Genomic DNA, 16,344 nt, shown 5'->3' on the forward strand with positions numbered 1-16,344 from the left:
GCGGCGCACAAAAAGTCTGCATGACGCGCAAAAAGTCGGTCGCGGATTTTTCACAGACTCAACGCACACGACGCACATCTTCGATCATTTTGTCGGCAGAGCTGTAGGGACGTAGACGCTATGGAAATCGTGCAGAGATCGCGAAGTATTATTTTGTACATGAAGTACAGAAAAAGAAGAAGAAATAGAGAATTTTGGGTACATCCTATACTTTCGGAAAGATTACTGAAGGGACAGTTCCATACTAAACATTCGATTCTGAAACAACATCCGGCAATTTTTTTCAAATTTTATATATTATAGGAGCGGAATAAACACTGCAGCACACTTCTTCCCACATTTTTCTTTTTAAATGTCTATCATGGTATTCCGCCTTAGAAGTGTCATAAATTGCTGGTCTGTTTTGAATTTCTTGAATTAACTTATTTACATCGACCTCTGGCATGATAATAGATCGCGTGCGTACGTCCCTAGCAATTGCAGATTGCCGACTAAAGTGTGCGCCGTCTGCGTTAGCGCTTGTTGAAGCAAACGTTCTATTTTTTTCACAGACTTTTTGTGCGGAGCGGCGCGATGCGGCGCGGTGCGATCTGCCCGAATTACACGGATTTTTTGTGCGCCGGACTTTTTGCGCGTCGTGTGCGTTACTGCATATAATTTCATAGGTTCTATTTTGACAGACTAAAAAGTGCGTCACGGATAGTCTGTCGTCTGCGCACGGCCTAAAACATGATTTGGATAGAATTAACCACAGGAGTTAACGTTATAATTTCAATTTAATTCAGTTAAATTGTCTTAATTATAAACAAAAATAAAATCGCGAATTAAACGCTATATTTATAGTTTTATAGGTAACTAAAAACTAAAAAAATGTAATATTTCGAAATTTTTAATACCTGTACTACACATATTAAAGCTGATACATTTGCTGAGTAAGTTTCATTTAAAACTAAAAATAATAAATAATAATACATACAAAGGGTTGGATAATTTCACGATAATTTTGATAGCTGATAATATATCTGGCTGATATCAAAATATTCCTGCTTCATGAACACTTCATGAAATACAAAAAAAACCCTGAGCGACCTATTTTTTATTTCTTTTTGTCGTAATTAATGAAGTTATTGAGTGAAAGAGACGGATAGAAAACATCAGCGTGACATTCCTGTCAATGATGTTTACGACATACGTCGATGTTTTTCTCATAATTTTTGTGTTTTTGCTTGAACCGACATCGAGATAAATATATTTTAAGTTCAAGGTCACATTTATACGAAACATGTAGTGTAATAATATTGTGAATTATTTCATATTTAGGAAGTTTATTTACGTTTGTTACCTTTCTAAAATATTAGTTATCACGTGATCATATATTGAATTTTAATTGGTCATCGGTGAGCGTGCCCTGCGCGACGCGAGAGGCGCAATAATAGTTCTACAAAATGCCGTCGGAATCTAAGCCTTTGTTGACAGCTCAAACAGAAAAACCAAATCATTATAAGTAATAATCACTTTCAGTTATTATTGTTGTTTAAGATTGTAGCGTTTGTGATACGGTTTCCAGTGATGTGCGTTTCACTTACATCAGCGGTTTCGTTTTCCAGATATCTTAAGGAATTTCGTGTCGAACAGTGTCCATCATTCCTACAACATAAATGTACACAACATAGGCCTTTCACATGTTTTCATTGGCATTTTAATAATCAGAGACGTAGAAGACCCGTAAGAAAACGGGATGGAACGTTCAATTATAGCGCTGACAACTATTGTACCAAATATAACGAGACTTCGGGCATTTGTGAAGATGGTGACGAGTAAGTAGAAGCTTTGTTCCCCTTACTTAGTGCACGTATAGAATGCTTGAAATTATGCTATAGACGTATATTATTAATGAAAGTTAGTTTATAGAATATGAGTAAGTTAGGTTGAAAACAATGGAAAATTTTGTTTACCAATACCGAAATACCTATAATCCAGGCAATTTGAGATCGTATAAACTGTTGCTGTCGTATTTTAATTGCAAGTTCCTTTCTATTTTGGTTGGTTGTTCCCTTGTTAGCCCATTGTTCTTTTTGCTTTACTATGTTAAATTTCAGATCAATTCAGAATAATTGACAGTGTAACATAACATTTCTTTTGAAAATTACATATTAGCATTCAATTAAAACAGCTAATATGTAAATGCGCACTCTAATAAGACTATTTGTTAATTAATGATGATGTTGTTGTTGATGATGCTAATTGTATAAAAAAATAATTAAATATACATAATAATGCAAAATGTATTTAATTGTAATGTGAAATTTATGTAATTAAAGATTAAAATTATATTGTTGTTTATGCTCCACCTTATATTATAATATAATATAATTTATCTCTTCAAGCGTAGAGTGAACAGGTACCTTCTAGGGAAGTGTGCTCCATCTTAGACCACATCTCAGCTTAACATCAGGCAAGATTGTGGTCAAGCGCTTCCCTATAACCAATAAAAAAAAAAAAATGTTTTTATAGATATTTAATCTGTTAAGAAGCTATATACCTTATATGCATTGTAGTTAATTGCTATTAATAATTATTAACATGTAATGACACCAAAGAAATGTTTATTATCTCAACTTGAAAAGTATTCTTAGTAATTATCATCATGATTGCCACTGTCAGTGCATATGTTTCTACTGCTAGGACATGAGCCTCCTATTATGAGGTTACAAGCCATAATCTATCTATATATATAAAATTACATGAGTTTTCCTTGGCCATGGTATCACACATGAAGGGGTGGATCGATTTCGATATTTTTTTAATATATTATATTCCTTGAAGTACGAGGATGGTTCTTATGTAGAGAAAACGTAAATATATACCACGGGCAAAGCTGGGGAGGACCGCTAGTTTTCAATAAATTACCTATGTACATACAAAATGTGATAAATATGAATAAGAGTATGGCAGTACAATGTTTGCCAGGACAACTAGTAAAATAATAAATATTGTGCTTCCAGCATCATAATAAGTAACAACAAAAAGCACACATTAAAAAATACTACATTGATAAGTTTCGCAAGAAGCTTCTAGATACAACCATAAATGTCCATAATATAAAATCTCAAAATTTTACTTTTTATTGTAAGTAACATTTGTTTCAATAAAGTAGGTTACATATTTGTGTATAAGGTATATCTAATATATAAAAATCAATGCCACTTTTCGTTGTAATTCCATAACTCGAGAACGGCTGAACCGATTTCGATAATTCTTTTTTTATTATATTCCTTGAAGTACGAGGATGGTTCTTATGTAGAGAAAACGTTAATATGTACCACGGGCGAAGCCGGGGCGGACCGCTAGTAAAATATACATATTTATTATGTTAATTTAATTTCTCTTGGGTAATGCAATTGTATCAAATTCAAGCCTGGATTTCGCCTAATATCTTTTACTATGGCCACATATTTGCTATAGTCAAAATATCAATAACAATATCCTGATCCTTTTCAGTTGCCCTTACCTACATAGAACGGCGGGCGATACGGAGCGTCGATATCACCTCCGCTACTACAAGACATGTATGTGCGTGCACGACACAGACGCGAGAGGGCTATGCACCAAGAACGGGGCGCACTGTGCCTTCGCCCACGGAGCGCCGGACCTTCGCCCCCCGGTGTTGGATATGAGAGAATTACAAGCACTAGAGAACCCAGATGGAACTGATGGGGACGCAGCGGCTCCAAACGCATTAGATAGGGAACGGAATTTGATGAATGAAGACCCTAAGTGGCAAGGTGCTTATGAGTTTTATTTTGTTTATGTACTCATTTTCGTGCATATTTGTATGTTTTCTATGCATTTTTCGTTACAAACTAATAAAATTTTGCTAACTGTCGTACAGTTATATGCAAAGAGGCAAAGTCGTTATAAATTAGACTTATCACTTATTAAAATTAGCATATTTTGAAGATATTCCCAAGTCTACAAACCTTATCCTGCTGTAATTTTATAACCTGTCCTATCCTTGCTCCCTAATTTTTACAAACAAAACATATGTGTATAGTAGTGACTGTAGTCTGGACATAGACTCTAGTGACTGAGTACAGTACATGCACAATGATAAAATAATAACTTATTTTTCCAATCAATTAATATTAATTAGAATTAGATTTTTTTCGTTAAGATAATTCATAATCACATCCACAAAAAGAAATCAAATAATATGAAAACGAATTTGAAATCTGATTTAATAAAAAAAAAGAACTACATAAAATAATTTACATGTATTTTATTACATCTTCAAGGCTGCAGTATATTTTAGTTTTTTTTCTGACTTAAAATCACAGAAAAACACACTTAAAAACATGTTCTACATGTATTATTTCCAACGTTTTCTAAACCATTTGAATAAACGTAAATTTTAATTATTGTATCTGTATTAAGTATTTTTTAAATTCAAAACATACATTCACTTTACATGTAAAAAATTATGTCAAGAACATTTTGTACGAGAGTTCGTCATTGTTCTTTTCAAAAATGCATGCGCATCCTATTATTTTTAGTGCACTTTAAAAAGTCGTTGGCGATTGCGAAGTTTTTTAATGGCATTTTATAATTGCAGATACGAATTATGTACTATCATCGTATAAAACTGAGCCTTGTAAAAGACCGCCCAGGCTTTGCAGACAAGGTTATGCCTGCCCACAGTATCACAATAGTAAAGTAAGTATGAAGATAAATTCATTATAATTATGTATTTGCTAATAAAATTTTTTTGCTTGGTTATTGCTTATCGATACTTAGCCCAGAATGAAAAAAACAAACAATATAACCTCACGTCGATTTGTGGAAATATTCCCGTATTATTATTGTAATATGTTCTTTATGAATTATTGAGTTATCATTAGGTGAAAAGATTATTTACCAAACATATAAACTGTATAATCTCTCTATTATTTCATAAATATTTTTAATCATTTTTTTATTATTTTAGGATAAACGCAGATCACCAAGAAAGTACAAGTACCGGAGCACCCCGTGCCCCAACGTGAAGCACGGCGAGGAGTGGGGCGAGCCCAGCAACTGTGAGGCCGGGGACGCCTGCGGGTACTGCCACACTCGCACGGAGCAGCAGTTCCACCCGGAGATATACAAGTCGACCAAGTGCAACGATGTGCAGCAGGCGGGCTACTGCCCCAGGGGACTGTTCTGCGCATTCGCACATGTTGAACGTAAGTATTTGCAGTTTTAAAAGTTTATTTTTCTAAAAAACAGATGTATATAGAATCGTCATATGAAAGGTTTTTTTTTATAATGTTGATTTCATAGGACTTTTATAAACTATGTCATGTCATGTAAACAGTGTAAAAATGTCTTATACTTTTCTTCATTACAGCTGAAGATCTAACATCGACCCGGGATTTGACTGCACCACTTGAATGCGGGACCAATTTGGCGGATTTACTGTCCTCCGCTCTGCCGAACGACAAAAAGAACGACGTCGGAGTGCTAGGCGGAGCGCTAGGGCTCCAGCGTCCGTTATCTCCCCCGCACGCAAACGGCAGCGGCGACGGCTCGGAGTGCGCCTCCACATCCAGTGGGGGCTCCGCCCACCCTCGCACGTTGCAACAAACATCAGCCCTACAGCCATATTCAGAACATGATAAGCCCCAACCATCTTGGCCTCCTAGATCTACATTTGACGCGACAGTTCTTCAAGAAGTAGTTGGTAACGCCCTAGATGACTTACATCTTGACGATCCGTTGAATCTAGTGGCGTCTTTAGATCGCGATCTATCAGATGGTGAAGGTCTGCTTGGTGGATCAGCACCAGTTAATATTCCAAGACCGACGCTGCGCGGTTTCAGTCCTCCCGGTGGTGGTTCCCCCCTCCCCCCGTTTCTACGTTACGCAACAAACGATACGGAGCGATTGTTCAACTCGCACGCGATAAAGGCGGGTAGTTTTGGAGCTGCGGGTGCGGGTGCGTTTGAATTCGCTGCGACATCACCTTCAGCACCGGCGGAACTTTCTAGATTGCGAGAAGAAGTTGTCGCCTCTAGAGCAGCGGCTGCGAGATGGGATGAACGCATCGCTCAAGCGAGGTCTGCGTGTGAAGCTTGGCAAAGAGAGTCAGATGAAGCTCAACGCAAAGCGGCGTTAGCAGAAAGACAACGCGATGAAGCATTAGCACATGCTTTGAATCTAAAACGTGAGCTCGAAGCCTCCCGTGCCGCCGGTCGTCGCGAATTGCGTGGTTTGCCGCTCACAGCGCTTAAAGCGCTGCAGGTCCAAGTGCGTACAGACTTGGAGGAGATCGAGAAAGCGCTGTATTTGGAAACAGCGACTAAATGTATGGTCTGTGAGGAACAACCCCGCAGTGTGACGCTAGCGCCGTGTAACCACTACGTGCTATGTGATAATTGCGCTGCGACTACTAAAGAGTGCCCGTACTGCCAGACCCCCGTACAGCACCACCAGTGAACCCACGCCAAGCCCGCACGTTGATAATACTCAAACCATTCAGTTATATTTATGTTAAATCGTGCAAATATTACAATTCGGTAAAAGTGAAACGCGCTCGTCGGTGTGAGAGTCGCTCTCTACTCAAAATCGTCTCAAAATAGACAACCGTACATATTTTTTTATATATTTGAGTAGATTACGTATATGGATAAAGTTTATTATATCGTATTGAACATTTGATTTTAGCATATTTTATGGTAGAAAGTTAAGAAATGGAATATTAATTATTCATAAAGTTGAGCATTTTGTAGTTTTTCGAATCGACTGCCACTGAAGAATGACTAAGGAATTATGCAATCAAAATTTACTTAAAAGTGAGAACAGCAATGATAGATGACTAAATAAAATGCGCTACGTTTTCTACTATATATTATATTTAACTACTATTGACTATAACGAATCTATTATACTTGGAATTATTGTGGCTTTATACAAATTATGTGGTAGGTATAGGCTTCGAAATATCCTTTTTAAAATATATAGTATGGTGAGCTAATTTACACCAAAGCAATTTGTTTCTAGAGTAAACATGTTCAAATACAGATTAAAGTGCAGTTTTATATTTATGAATATTTAATACCTATATAGCGTTTACTACATATTTTCATAAAACAAAGTTTATCGTAGTGCATGGTAAATTGTAGCGTTTTTGATGTTACACAATGTAATGCTTTCGGTGTCATTTTATTTAGACGAATGGTTGTTCCGCCATCGTGAATTTTGCGCGTGTACGAGATCTTTATTACCTGTGGCAATTCTTTCATCAACCATAGACTATACAGATGATACAATCACAGATAATTTTTTGATATTTTGATAATTAATTGAAGTCAGTTGATGGAAGGAGTGTTGCAATAGTTGTAGTAATCGTATTAATATTTAAATCTATGAAACTAGTAGGCTTTAGTTTTAACCGTGAATTTTTTTAGTTTTTTGCTCGTTCATAATGGATATATTTAAATGAGAATACTGGATATCGGAACTTGTTGATTGTTACTTTTTTTTACATTTTTATTGAGGTTTTTGTATTGCTTACTTGTTTTTGAAGCACAATATAGTTCACCTCGAATAAGTCTATGGACCAATGTCATAGAGTTTTTTTATCTATGTTAACTTTGTAGTGTTGTCTGAATAAAATATCGATAATATTCATGTGTGTGCACTTTAACGCGGGTTTCTCGCCTGCTCGTGTTTAATTTGCATACAATTTATTTATTAACAAAGTATTTATTTATCCATGAATCGCATGCAAGGAAAACGGATAATTGGTGTATTAACGCGTTTTTAATCGCTGAAGTGTTTGTTGTTATTAATTTTATGCATTTTTTTGTGTACATTCCCCCATTTGTTTATCATTTTATACATGGAAAGGACTTTTCAATATTTCAATTTTTTTTAACAAGAATGAAAAGAAAAAGTTTTACACCTTATTTTACAAATAACTACTCCACTTTGCTCGTAATCTTGGAGTTATTAATTTGTAAAAAATAAAAATTGTAATAAATATGTTCGAAATAAATAATTTAGGAAGAGCAATCACTCTAAAAGTGTTTATAATAAAAAAAACTTTAAATATTGAAAAGTTATTTTCATGTTACTAACACTAATTCGGTGTAGGGATAATATGCGCATTTAGATGACTTCCTTTATTTAAACCCTAACTATATATTACTATACATGTGTCAAGTCTTATAGCTTTCATGGTATTTGTGTTTATCCACACATGCATTTGTATTTTATAACAAAACAATTTATTTCACTATTTTACTCCTATCAAAATAATAAAGAATGTTATCGATTAATAAGTTTTTCTAACTTTTATATATTCGCAATTTAACGTCTAAGTAGGTACCTAACTATTTTAATATTGACAATTATTTAATGTACTAAACATGTACTCTGGTTATATGGAACTATATAAAGCATTTTATATGAATTTATTTCAACTTTTCTACATTAAAAAATAAATATTTATATATTTTGAACTTATTGAAAATATCTAAATGGAAATAAAAATAAAAAAAATGTTTTTTGTATCGGCATATTATAGTAATAGGAATAACAAATTTAACTTAGAAATAAAGTATTTAGTTGTAAGTAGTGTTTTCAAATTGTATTGGACATTATTATAGTTAAGTGTAGCATGTGCATTGTAATTGAGAAGCAATATGACCACAGCCGCCTTTGATCAATATTCAGATTTCTATTTATGTGATAGATTGAACTGCTATTGTAGTATTTCGTTAGTGATGTAACTAATGTTTGGCATTTGTCGATTGTTTGTACTCAAACATTGACTAATAAAATAATGGAATGTTAAGAAAATGAGATGGAGAATATTTTAAATAACGACGGATATTAGTTACATAATTAACGAGGCAAAAAAAATATTTATCTCGTTTGGAAAATATAATACATTTATCTTTATATAGCCGACTACGCGCAATATAGTCGGCACGGCACATTTTGTACGGCATTGTAGGTTAGAGTTTGAGTGTAAGTGTATTTTGTGGAAGGAATGAATAAGGCAAAGTATAAAATCTTAAATGGCTGGTAACACGTCTGTTTGACTATCGAAATTTTAATTTCACATAAACATTTTTGTTCACAAATCTGTGTTGAAGTTTCTTTTTTGTGACCAAAATTTGAAGAAAAAAATCGAAAATATAATCTATAATCTAAATTACGTTAAGTACGCGATCTGATTATTAAGCATTTTATTGGAATGCTGTTTTGACTATTTAAAAAGTATAAGATTTAGAGTGGAAAAGCTTAATTGTAAGTGGCCTAAGATGTGTATTGGTAAGAATGAGATATTTGAAGGAAAAGCAATGTAGTGGTGGCGTTTAGAGCAAAGTGGCACTTCTGATTTGCGAAGAGTTATTCCAAAAAAATTAAGGAAAGTTCTACCGAGAGATTTCTATATGATACTTTTATAGAACCTGCATTACATATTATAATATTTAATGAAATGAAACTCATCAAAATGAATTATGTGTTCGGAAGTCTGAAGTGCCATAGTGTGATGTGATCCAACGCGATTGGCAAATAAATCAGCCAATCAGAACACTGCCTGCCCCTTCTTTAAACGTAGGAAGCGTAGATGATACTCTGTAACAAAATGTCCTGTGTCTCGCCTATCGTAGCTTGCTAGTGTTCGTATTTCTGGTTTAATATTAGATGTGTATTAGAGTCATATTTATTTTTATACAGAATATCTATCACATGGAGATTTATAACGATTTTAATGCTTTCTGCTCGTGACTTTTTTAAATTGATGACGCAAAAATACAGTGTGTATTTCATTTCAAGATCTATTGTGTAAACTTGTACAAGTACAGTGCCACAAACTTATCTGACCCGGTGGCAAAAACTGGAACTACGTGCCTCAATTTTGAAATGTCACATTTTCACAGACTTTTCATACGGAATATTTTGTATAAATAATAGGTAAGTTACTTATGAATGTTAATTTACACGATTGGCAATGACATTATTTTTACCCTTGCATCCGGGGAAATACTATTTAGCGGCACTAAAATCGACATCAGTGACACTGTCACCGGGTCAGTTAAGTTTGTGGCACTGTACAGTGTTATTTGAATTTTGGATAACTTTTTCTGTCGATATTTCATAACCTCAGCCGTGATTATAAAGTCGAATTTTTCTGTTTTAATACCGCAATTTGCCCGCATACATATCAAATTGTTTTTCAATTTAATCGCCTCTAATCTATGCTGCGTTGCAATTTGCAAATGGGACTTTTTCCTTATTTAATCTGCTATACTTAAGCATCTGATGTATTTTATTACCCATTTTTTATTCATTTATTTGCAGGCGTGATGTGGTTTCCATTGTTTTATTAAAAACCGTTAAAATCGCTACAATTCAGTTTACAGTTTGCATTTTATGTTACTTTTTAATTAGGACCAATTTTTTGTTTAAATCTTATACCCTTTGTTGTGTACGCATAATAGTAATAACTTCTTTTATATTTTAATACTTTTTTTTCAATTATTTAATCGTTAGGTAGGTAGGTCCAACAAATTTTTTCAAATTATTATTGTTAATTAGATATGGTTATAATTATTATAGTAGAGATCCAATTTTGCTAGCGCTCGCTATAAAAGATCAAATGAATTATGTTATTAATTTTTTATATTATGTATCACTATGCAATCAACCTTGTAATCTGTCATAGTAGGTATTTTAACAAAAGTAATTTTCAAATCCATGTGATACAAACATGTAACAGAGATGAAGATTAATATTGTAGATAGGTAGGTTTAATAAATTTTAAATTCCATTCAAATATAATATGTGTTTCATTTTATACCTTTTCCTGCAATCCTAAAACTCTATTTCCTCTTTACAAACATTTTTGCAAGTCAAGTTTACCAAATGCAGTATGCACCCTGCTAATAATAACCTGTTGCAATGAAAAGAAACAATAAACATACAAAAGGTTGGCCATACAAAAACTCGATCTCGTGCATAGATAAAAAAAAATTGGATTCAGAGATATGTAACTCTTTGTTCCTTATCTCAATAATCACACACAACAGCTGTTAGGTTAAATCTGAGGCTTCATGTCTCTTGAACGGTGCCCTTAAAATAGCTATATTAATTACCGAATGAAATTTGGCCGTATCGTAGAGTTACAGCTAGTATAAAAAAATTGATGGACCTTATCATTTTTAGGGTTTAGAACCTCAAAAAGAAAAAACGCAGCCGTTGTTGTCCGTGTCCGTGTTGTGATCTTTTGATATTGAAATCAACACCAAAAACTCAGGTCTATAAACTGTAATAAATGTATGTCAACGCAATCAGAAGATATAGTCGTAAATGCTGAAATTTTTTGCAAATTTCAACTTTCGCAAGGAAATCAAAACCTACAGTGTAGTTCCCATGTATACAGAGTCCTTAAATTTGGTACAATGAAACATCTTATTACACAATATATAAAGGAATAATTGCAAACACATGAATTTTCCATTATATTGTATAAAAAAATATTAAAAAAAAGTTTAAACTTTCAACCCTTTTACTCATGAACGCTTACATGTATTACATTGATATTCACATCAAAAACTCAATTCTATAATACCTTTAAGTTGTAATAAAATCAAACTTCTATGTCAACGCAATTAGAAGAAATGGCAATTATAGCCGCATATTCTGAAATTCGCAACTACTTGCAACTTGCAAGGGAATCAATACCTACCTACAAAGTACTTCCAGTGAACACAGTCTTGAAATTTGGTTAAAAGCAATGTCTTATAGCACAGATGAAGGAAAAATTACTGAAAACATACATTTTAAAGTAACAACATAATAAAAAATAGGTTTGTTCGGAGCCCTCAGTGCGCGAGTCCGACTCGCACTTGGCCGGTTTTTATTTATTTTCAGATGGAGTTCGTTGAATTAATATTTTTGGTTTTATGGCATTCAAATGCTTTATAAATATAAATTTATAAAGAATAGAAAAAATTCGATCACGAGGCGGGACTCGAACCCGCATCCTTTCGTGAGGATGAACCCTTGGTGAGGCATCCGCCCCGGAATGGCGCGAAAGGATGCGGGTTAGAGTCTCGCCTCGTGATCGAATTTTTTCTATTCTTTATAAATTTATATACATAGATGGAGTTCGTACAAAGATAAAAGGCAAGCATAATGTTTGTTTTGGAGAAAATTTCGAGAGATGGCTCTGTCAAAAGATTCTAAAAATGAGTGAATTTTTACTTATTTTTTGGTTCCTTGAATATTTTTTTAGGCATTATTAGAAGGTTTTTATTTTAATTAAAACAACTTCTTTACCATAAGGAGTATCCAGGTAAGTCCAATGTGTAAGTATTTATTATGTACTATGGCTGTGATATTATGAACCAGGCTAATTTATAACGCTGTTCATTCCGCCAGAACCCAGGCGGCAAATGGTAACATAAGACAAAACCGCACTTAAATACCAGTAAGTACTATATAAAATTTGTCTTTCTGTCTTTAGAATGCGGTTTCACCCGCGGGCAAAATAAAGTACATATTTCAACTCTGTCCTCAGTAGTCTTTTCGTGAAAGAGCAGCGATCATTCAAATTACACCCATCCTTACTAATTATGTATAATAATAATTAGTAGAATATACCATACGCTGTTCGTTATTCCACTGTATCCTAATAATATTATAAATGCGAAAGTTTGTGAGGATGTGTGTGTGTGTTTGTTACTCTTTCACGCAAATACTACTGAACCGATTACAATGAAATTTAGCACACATATAGAGAGTAACTTGGATTAACACATAGGATAGGTTTCATCCCGGAAATCCAACGGGAATGGGATATATGTCGGTATTTCTTTAAAAACGCGGGCGGAAAGCTAGTTTTAACTATAAATGTAGTTTTTACGTGAAAGATTAGAATATATCGTATTTATAATGAATAGGAAAGGATAAGGACAAATAAAACAACTGCACTTTCAATCATTCAATATATTTTGTCAAGTTATGCATAACTGTAAAAACTAAAATAAAATAATTCATTTAAAAAACATATACTTAATATTGATAAAACATTTCATGACAGTCAGGTTTATGATTATGAGCATTAATGAGATTTATTTCATTTATTATTACAATACTTATTAAATTATGCGAGATTCTTATATCAACTCATGAAAGCATAAAAATGTCACAATAACAATAGTTTAATGCATTAGGTATTTATACGAATATTAAAAATAATAAATGCACTTAATACCGTATATGAATAATAAAGTGCCCTTTTACACATGACCAAATTTAGACCATTAAATAAACATAAGACTTATGGACTGGTAGGCTTGTTTTCTCTAACGGTGCATCTACATCAAACGAACGAATGCTCATTCTATGTCAAACTATTTTAGTGTACCTAAACAGGCGTAGAACATTCTTTCGTTTTTCTTAGTGCGTTTTGAAAAGATTCTATGCAATGTTTTTATACTGAAAAACACTGAATACTTATGAGTTTTCATTTACACTAAAAGATCACGAAAGAATGGTCTTGCTCTATCTTTATGTTCATTTCATGTAAATGCACAGTAAGACCAAGTGAAATTGAAAATTTGGCAGAATTGAACACAAAATTGTATAATAGAATTATCGATATAGAGATATATAATAAATCGGAAATGTGACTATAATTCACACAATCGGTCAGAGTTACAGTTTCCAATTTATTAGATATTTGTAGCTGCCAATTAATTAAATTATTTTACTAACTATAAATATTATTATGATGCTTATAAATTAATACATATACATAAATAAATATCAACTTAACCTAACTAAAGCTTGTCATGGTCAAATATTGCAACAATGATTGTAAATTATCTCATATATATTATCTAAAACACGTATTCTTTGGATTTTGTTTGAATTACAGCTGCATAAAATAGGTCCGAAGAGCATAATATACTTACATTATTTTTCAACATTTTTTTATTCTATATTTTCACGCTTAAAATAAAATACAATATTAGTGATTAGAATAAGGCTGCCTATCGTAAATTGGCAAAATTAATTCTTCAAAGAAGTTGATTACAGTTTAATAAAAAATAAGAACCACAATTCCAACGAGTTTGAAAATATTTATAATAAAAAAACTATTCTAGAACATGCTAAAACTACTTATGTAGTGAATAAAAAAAAGTCAACATAAACTAGAAAAAATGCCGCTCTTTTTCCCGCCAATGTCACTCGTTAAATTTCTCAAAATTTGTTACATTTGTTATCCTAATTCTAGGTATTATTCGAACGTGCACAAATTAAACAGTGCTATACAGATGTGCTAGACTACTATATGGGCGGCTCGCAATATACCTAAGTGCTCATTACTTTCTAGTGACCGAATAAGGCGTTCAAACGTCAAATATAACAATGGCAAACGGTGCATAGATTATTAATAATTTCATAGAGAATCTTTAAGAAAAAGAGAAAAAGTCGCAATATTCTACTCGTACTCGATTTTACGTACAGTTGTGTTAATCGAGAGAAAAGAGACTTTCTGTCATGTCTTCTCTCCTTTTTCTGTAAGATCTGTGTCGCTATATAGCTACAAACTATATGGGTACTTATGTTTGTTAATCAATACTAGAAACATCTAATTGAAGAACAATAAAAAAGTTTTTAGTACAACCATCTGCCATTGTTTTATGACATGCAATTAGAACTAGAACTACGTTATTCTAACAATTTTATACATACTACTTAAAGGCAGAGAGTGAATTCCTGTGATCTTAATTATTTGTATGAATATGCCTGAAAATGTTATTAAGGAAAATACAATGATTTCCTGACTGTTACTGTTAAACTATTTGGATTTGAAAGCGTATCTATTGTTATATACGGAAAAATTAATCTAGGTATTGGTTTTCTTCGGTTATATTTCAATTTATACTTGTACAGTCTATGTCTACATATCTGTAAAAATATTATTACGTACTTATTGACTGATTTCATACAACATTATGTATTGGGCATTGAGATAATATTAATATGGAGACGATACCGCCTACATCACTTATGTTCCACTCAACATACGTCATGTGGCGTAACTGCACTCAGTCGCTTGCTCGCTCATTGGCGCGAACGTCACGCTCATTTTTTATTTGTTTTAAAGTGAAACGCATCAAATATGCCTACGTGTGTGTTACGATATTGCACAAATAATACAAAGAATACGGAAAAGTGCAAAGGAATAACTTTTCATCAGTAAGTAACTAGATAATAATTTTTAAAACTTAGAGCAAAATTTTTGGGCGACATTTTGTCATAGATTAAAAATTTAAGATATGACATTGGGCATGAAATAAGTGTTGTTAGTAATATTTGCTGGCGTATATTTTTATAGTATAAAATAATAATTTTACATATTTAGAAAAGCATAGACTGGTTGTTAATTGAAAAAAGGTGAAATCATGAAATATGAAAATCAATTACTCAATCACCATTTTTTTTTGTTAATTGATTTTAATCAAGTTTTTAATTGATATTGTATAAGCTACTGACTTGAACGTATAATTGAATTATTATTTATTTATCTGCACTAATATTATAAAGAGGAAAACTTTGTTTGTTTGTTTGATTGTAATTAATAGGCTCATAAACTACTGGACCGATTTTGATGAAAGGAGAATGCCCATTTTTGGTACTGGTTTTTCTCATGCATCAAGACAACAATACTATTAAAAAAAATCTCGGCAATTTAGAGTCCTTCTTACCATCGGAAAATATATTTTGAACAGGGAATGTTTTGTAAAATCTAATAAGACATGTAATTGTTTAGATCCGTTATTATAGATTTAGTGTCCATTACCGGTTACCACGGTAACCAAGCGGTAACTTATTACATTTACTATGGTAAATAGCTAAATGTATTAATATCGATTATTGTTTTCATTGAATTACAAAAAAAATCAATTAACATAAAATCACTCTTTAAGGTATTGTTTATACACTGTAGGTTGTTTTAACAAAGATAGTGAAGTAAAATAATATAAATATGTATATATAAAAAAAATATTATTATGACATAGCTTGGTAGGTAACCAGTTATTTCTTATTTGTTTCTTTCTTCGAATATGTAGTGAAAAAATGATTCAAACAACAACAACAACAACAACATGTAAACCGAATAAAAACTCAATTGGCATTTTTTAAGTATATATTTAGGTTTTCTTGAAATCCGTCCCGGAAGATTTCTGGTGCCTACCTACACTAGCCGATGAACAGATAGACTTTGTCTGAAAGCATAAGCTCTACGCATAGATTAAATATGTTAATCGAAAAATA

The 16,344-nt window shown here is 32.8% G+C and overlaps 1 protein-coding gene across 1 annotated transcript; it reads left to right on the top strand.

The window, feature by feature from the left end:
• Positions 1–1,196: 1,196 nt before the first annotated feature.
• LOC123695384 (putative E3 ubiquitin-protein ligase UNKL) lies at positions 1,197–10,833 on the top strand. Its single transcript, XM_045641216.1, has 6 exons — positions 1,197–1,504; positions 1,608–1,817; positions 3,502–3,785; positions 4,613–4,713; positions 4,985–5,222; positions 5,387–10,833. Exons 1-6 carry the CDS (start codon positions 1,446–1,448, stop codon positions 6,472–6,474), a joined length of 1,980 nt encoding a protein of 659 aa, XP_045497172.1. The 5' UTR covers positions 1,197–1,445; the 3' UTR covers positions 6,475–10,833.
• The last annotated feature ends 5,511 nt before the right edge of the window (positions 10,834–16,344 follow it).

This window comes from Colias croceus, chromosome 11 (genome assembly GCF_905220415.1).
Source record: "Colias croceus chromosome 11, ilColCroc2.1".
Lineage (NCBI taxonomy): Eukaryota > Metazoa > Arthropoda > Insecta > Lepidoptera > Pieridae > Colias > Colias croceus.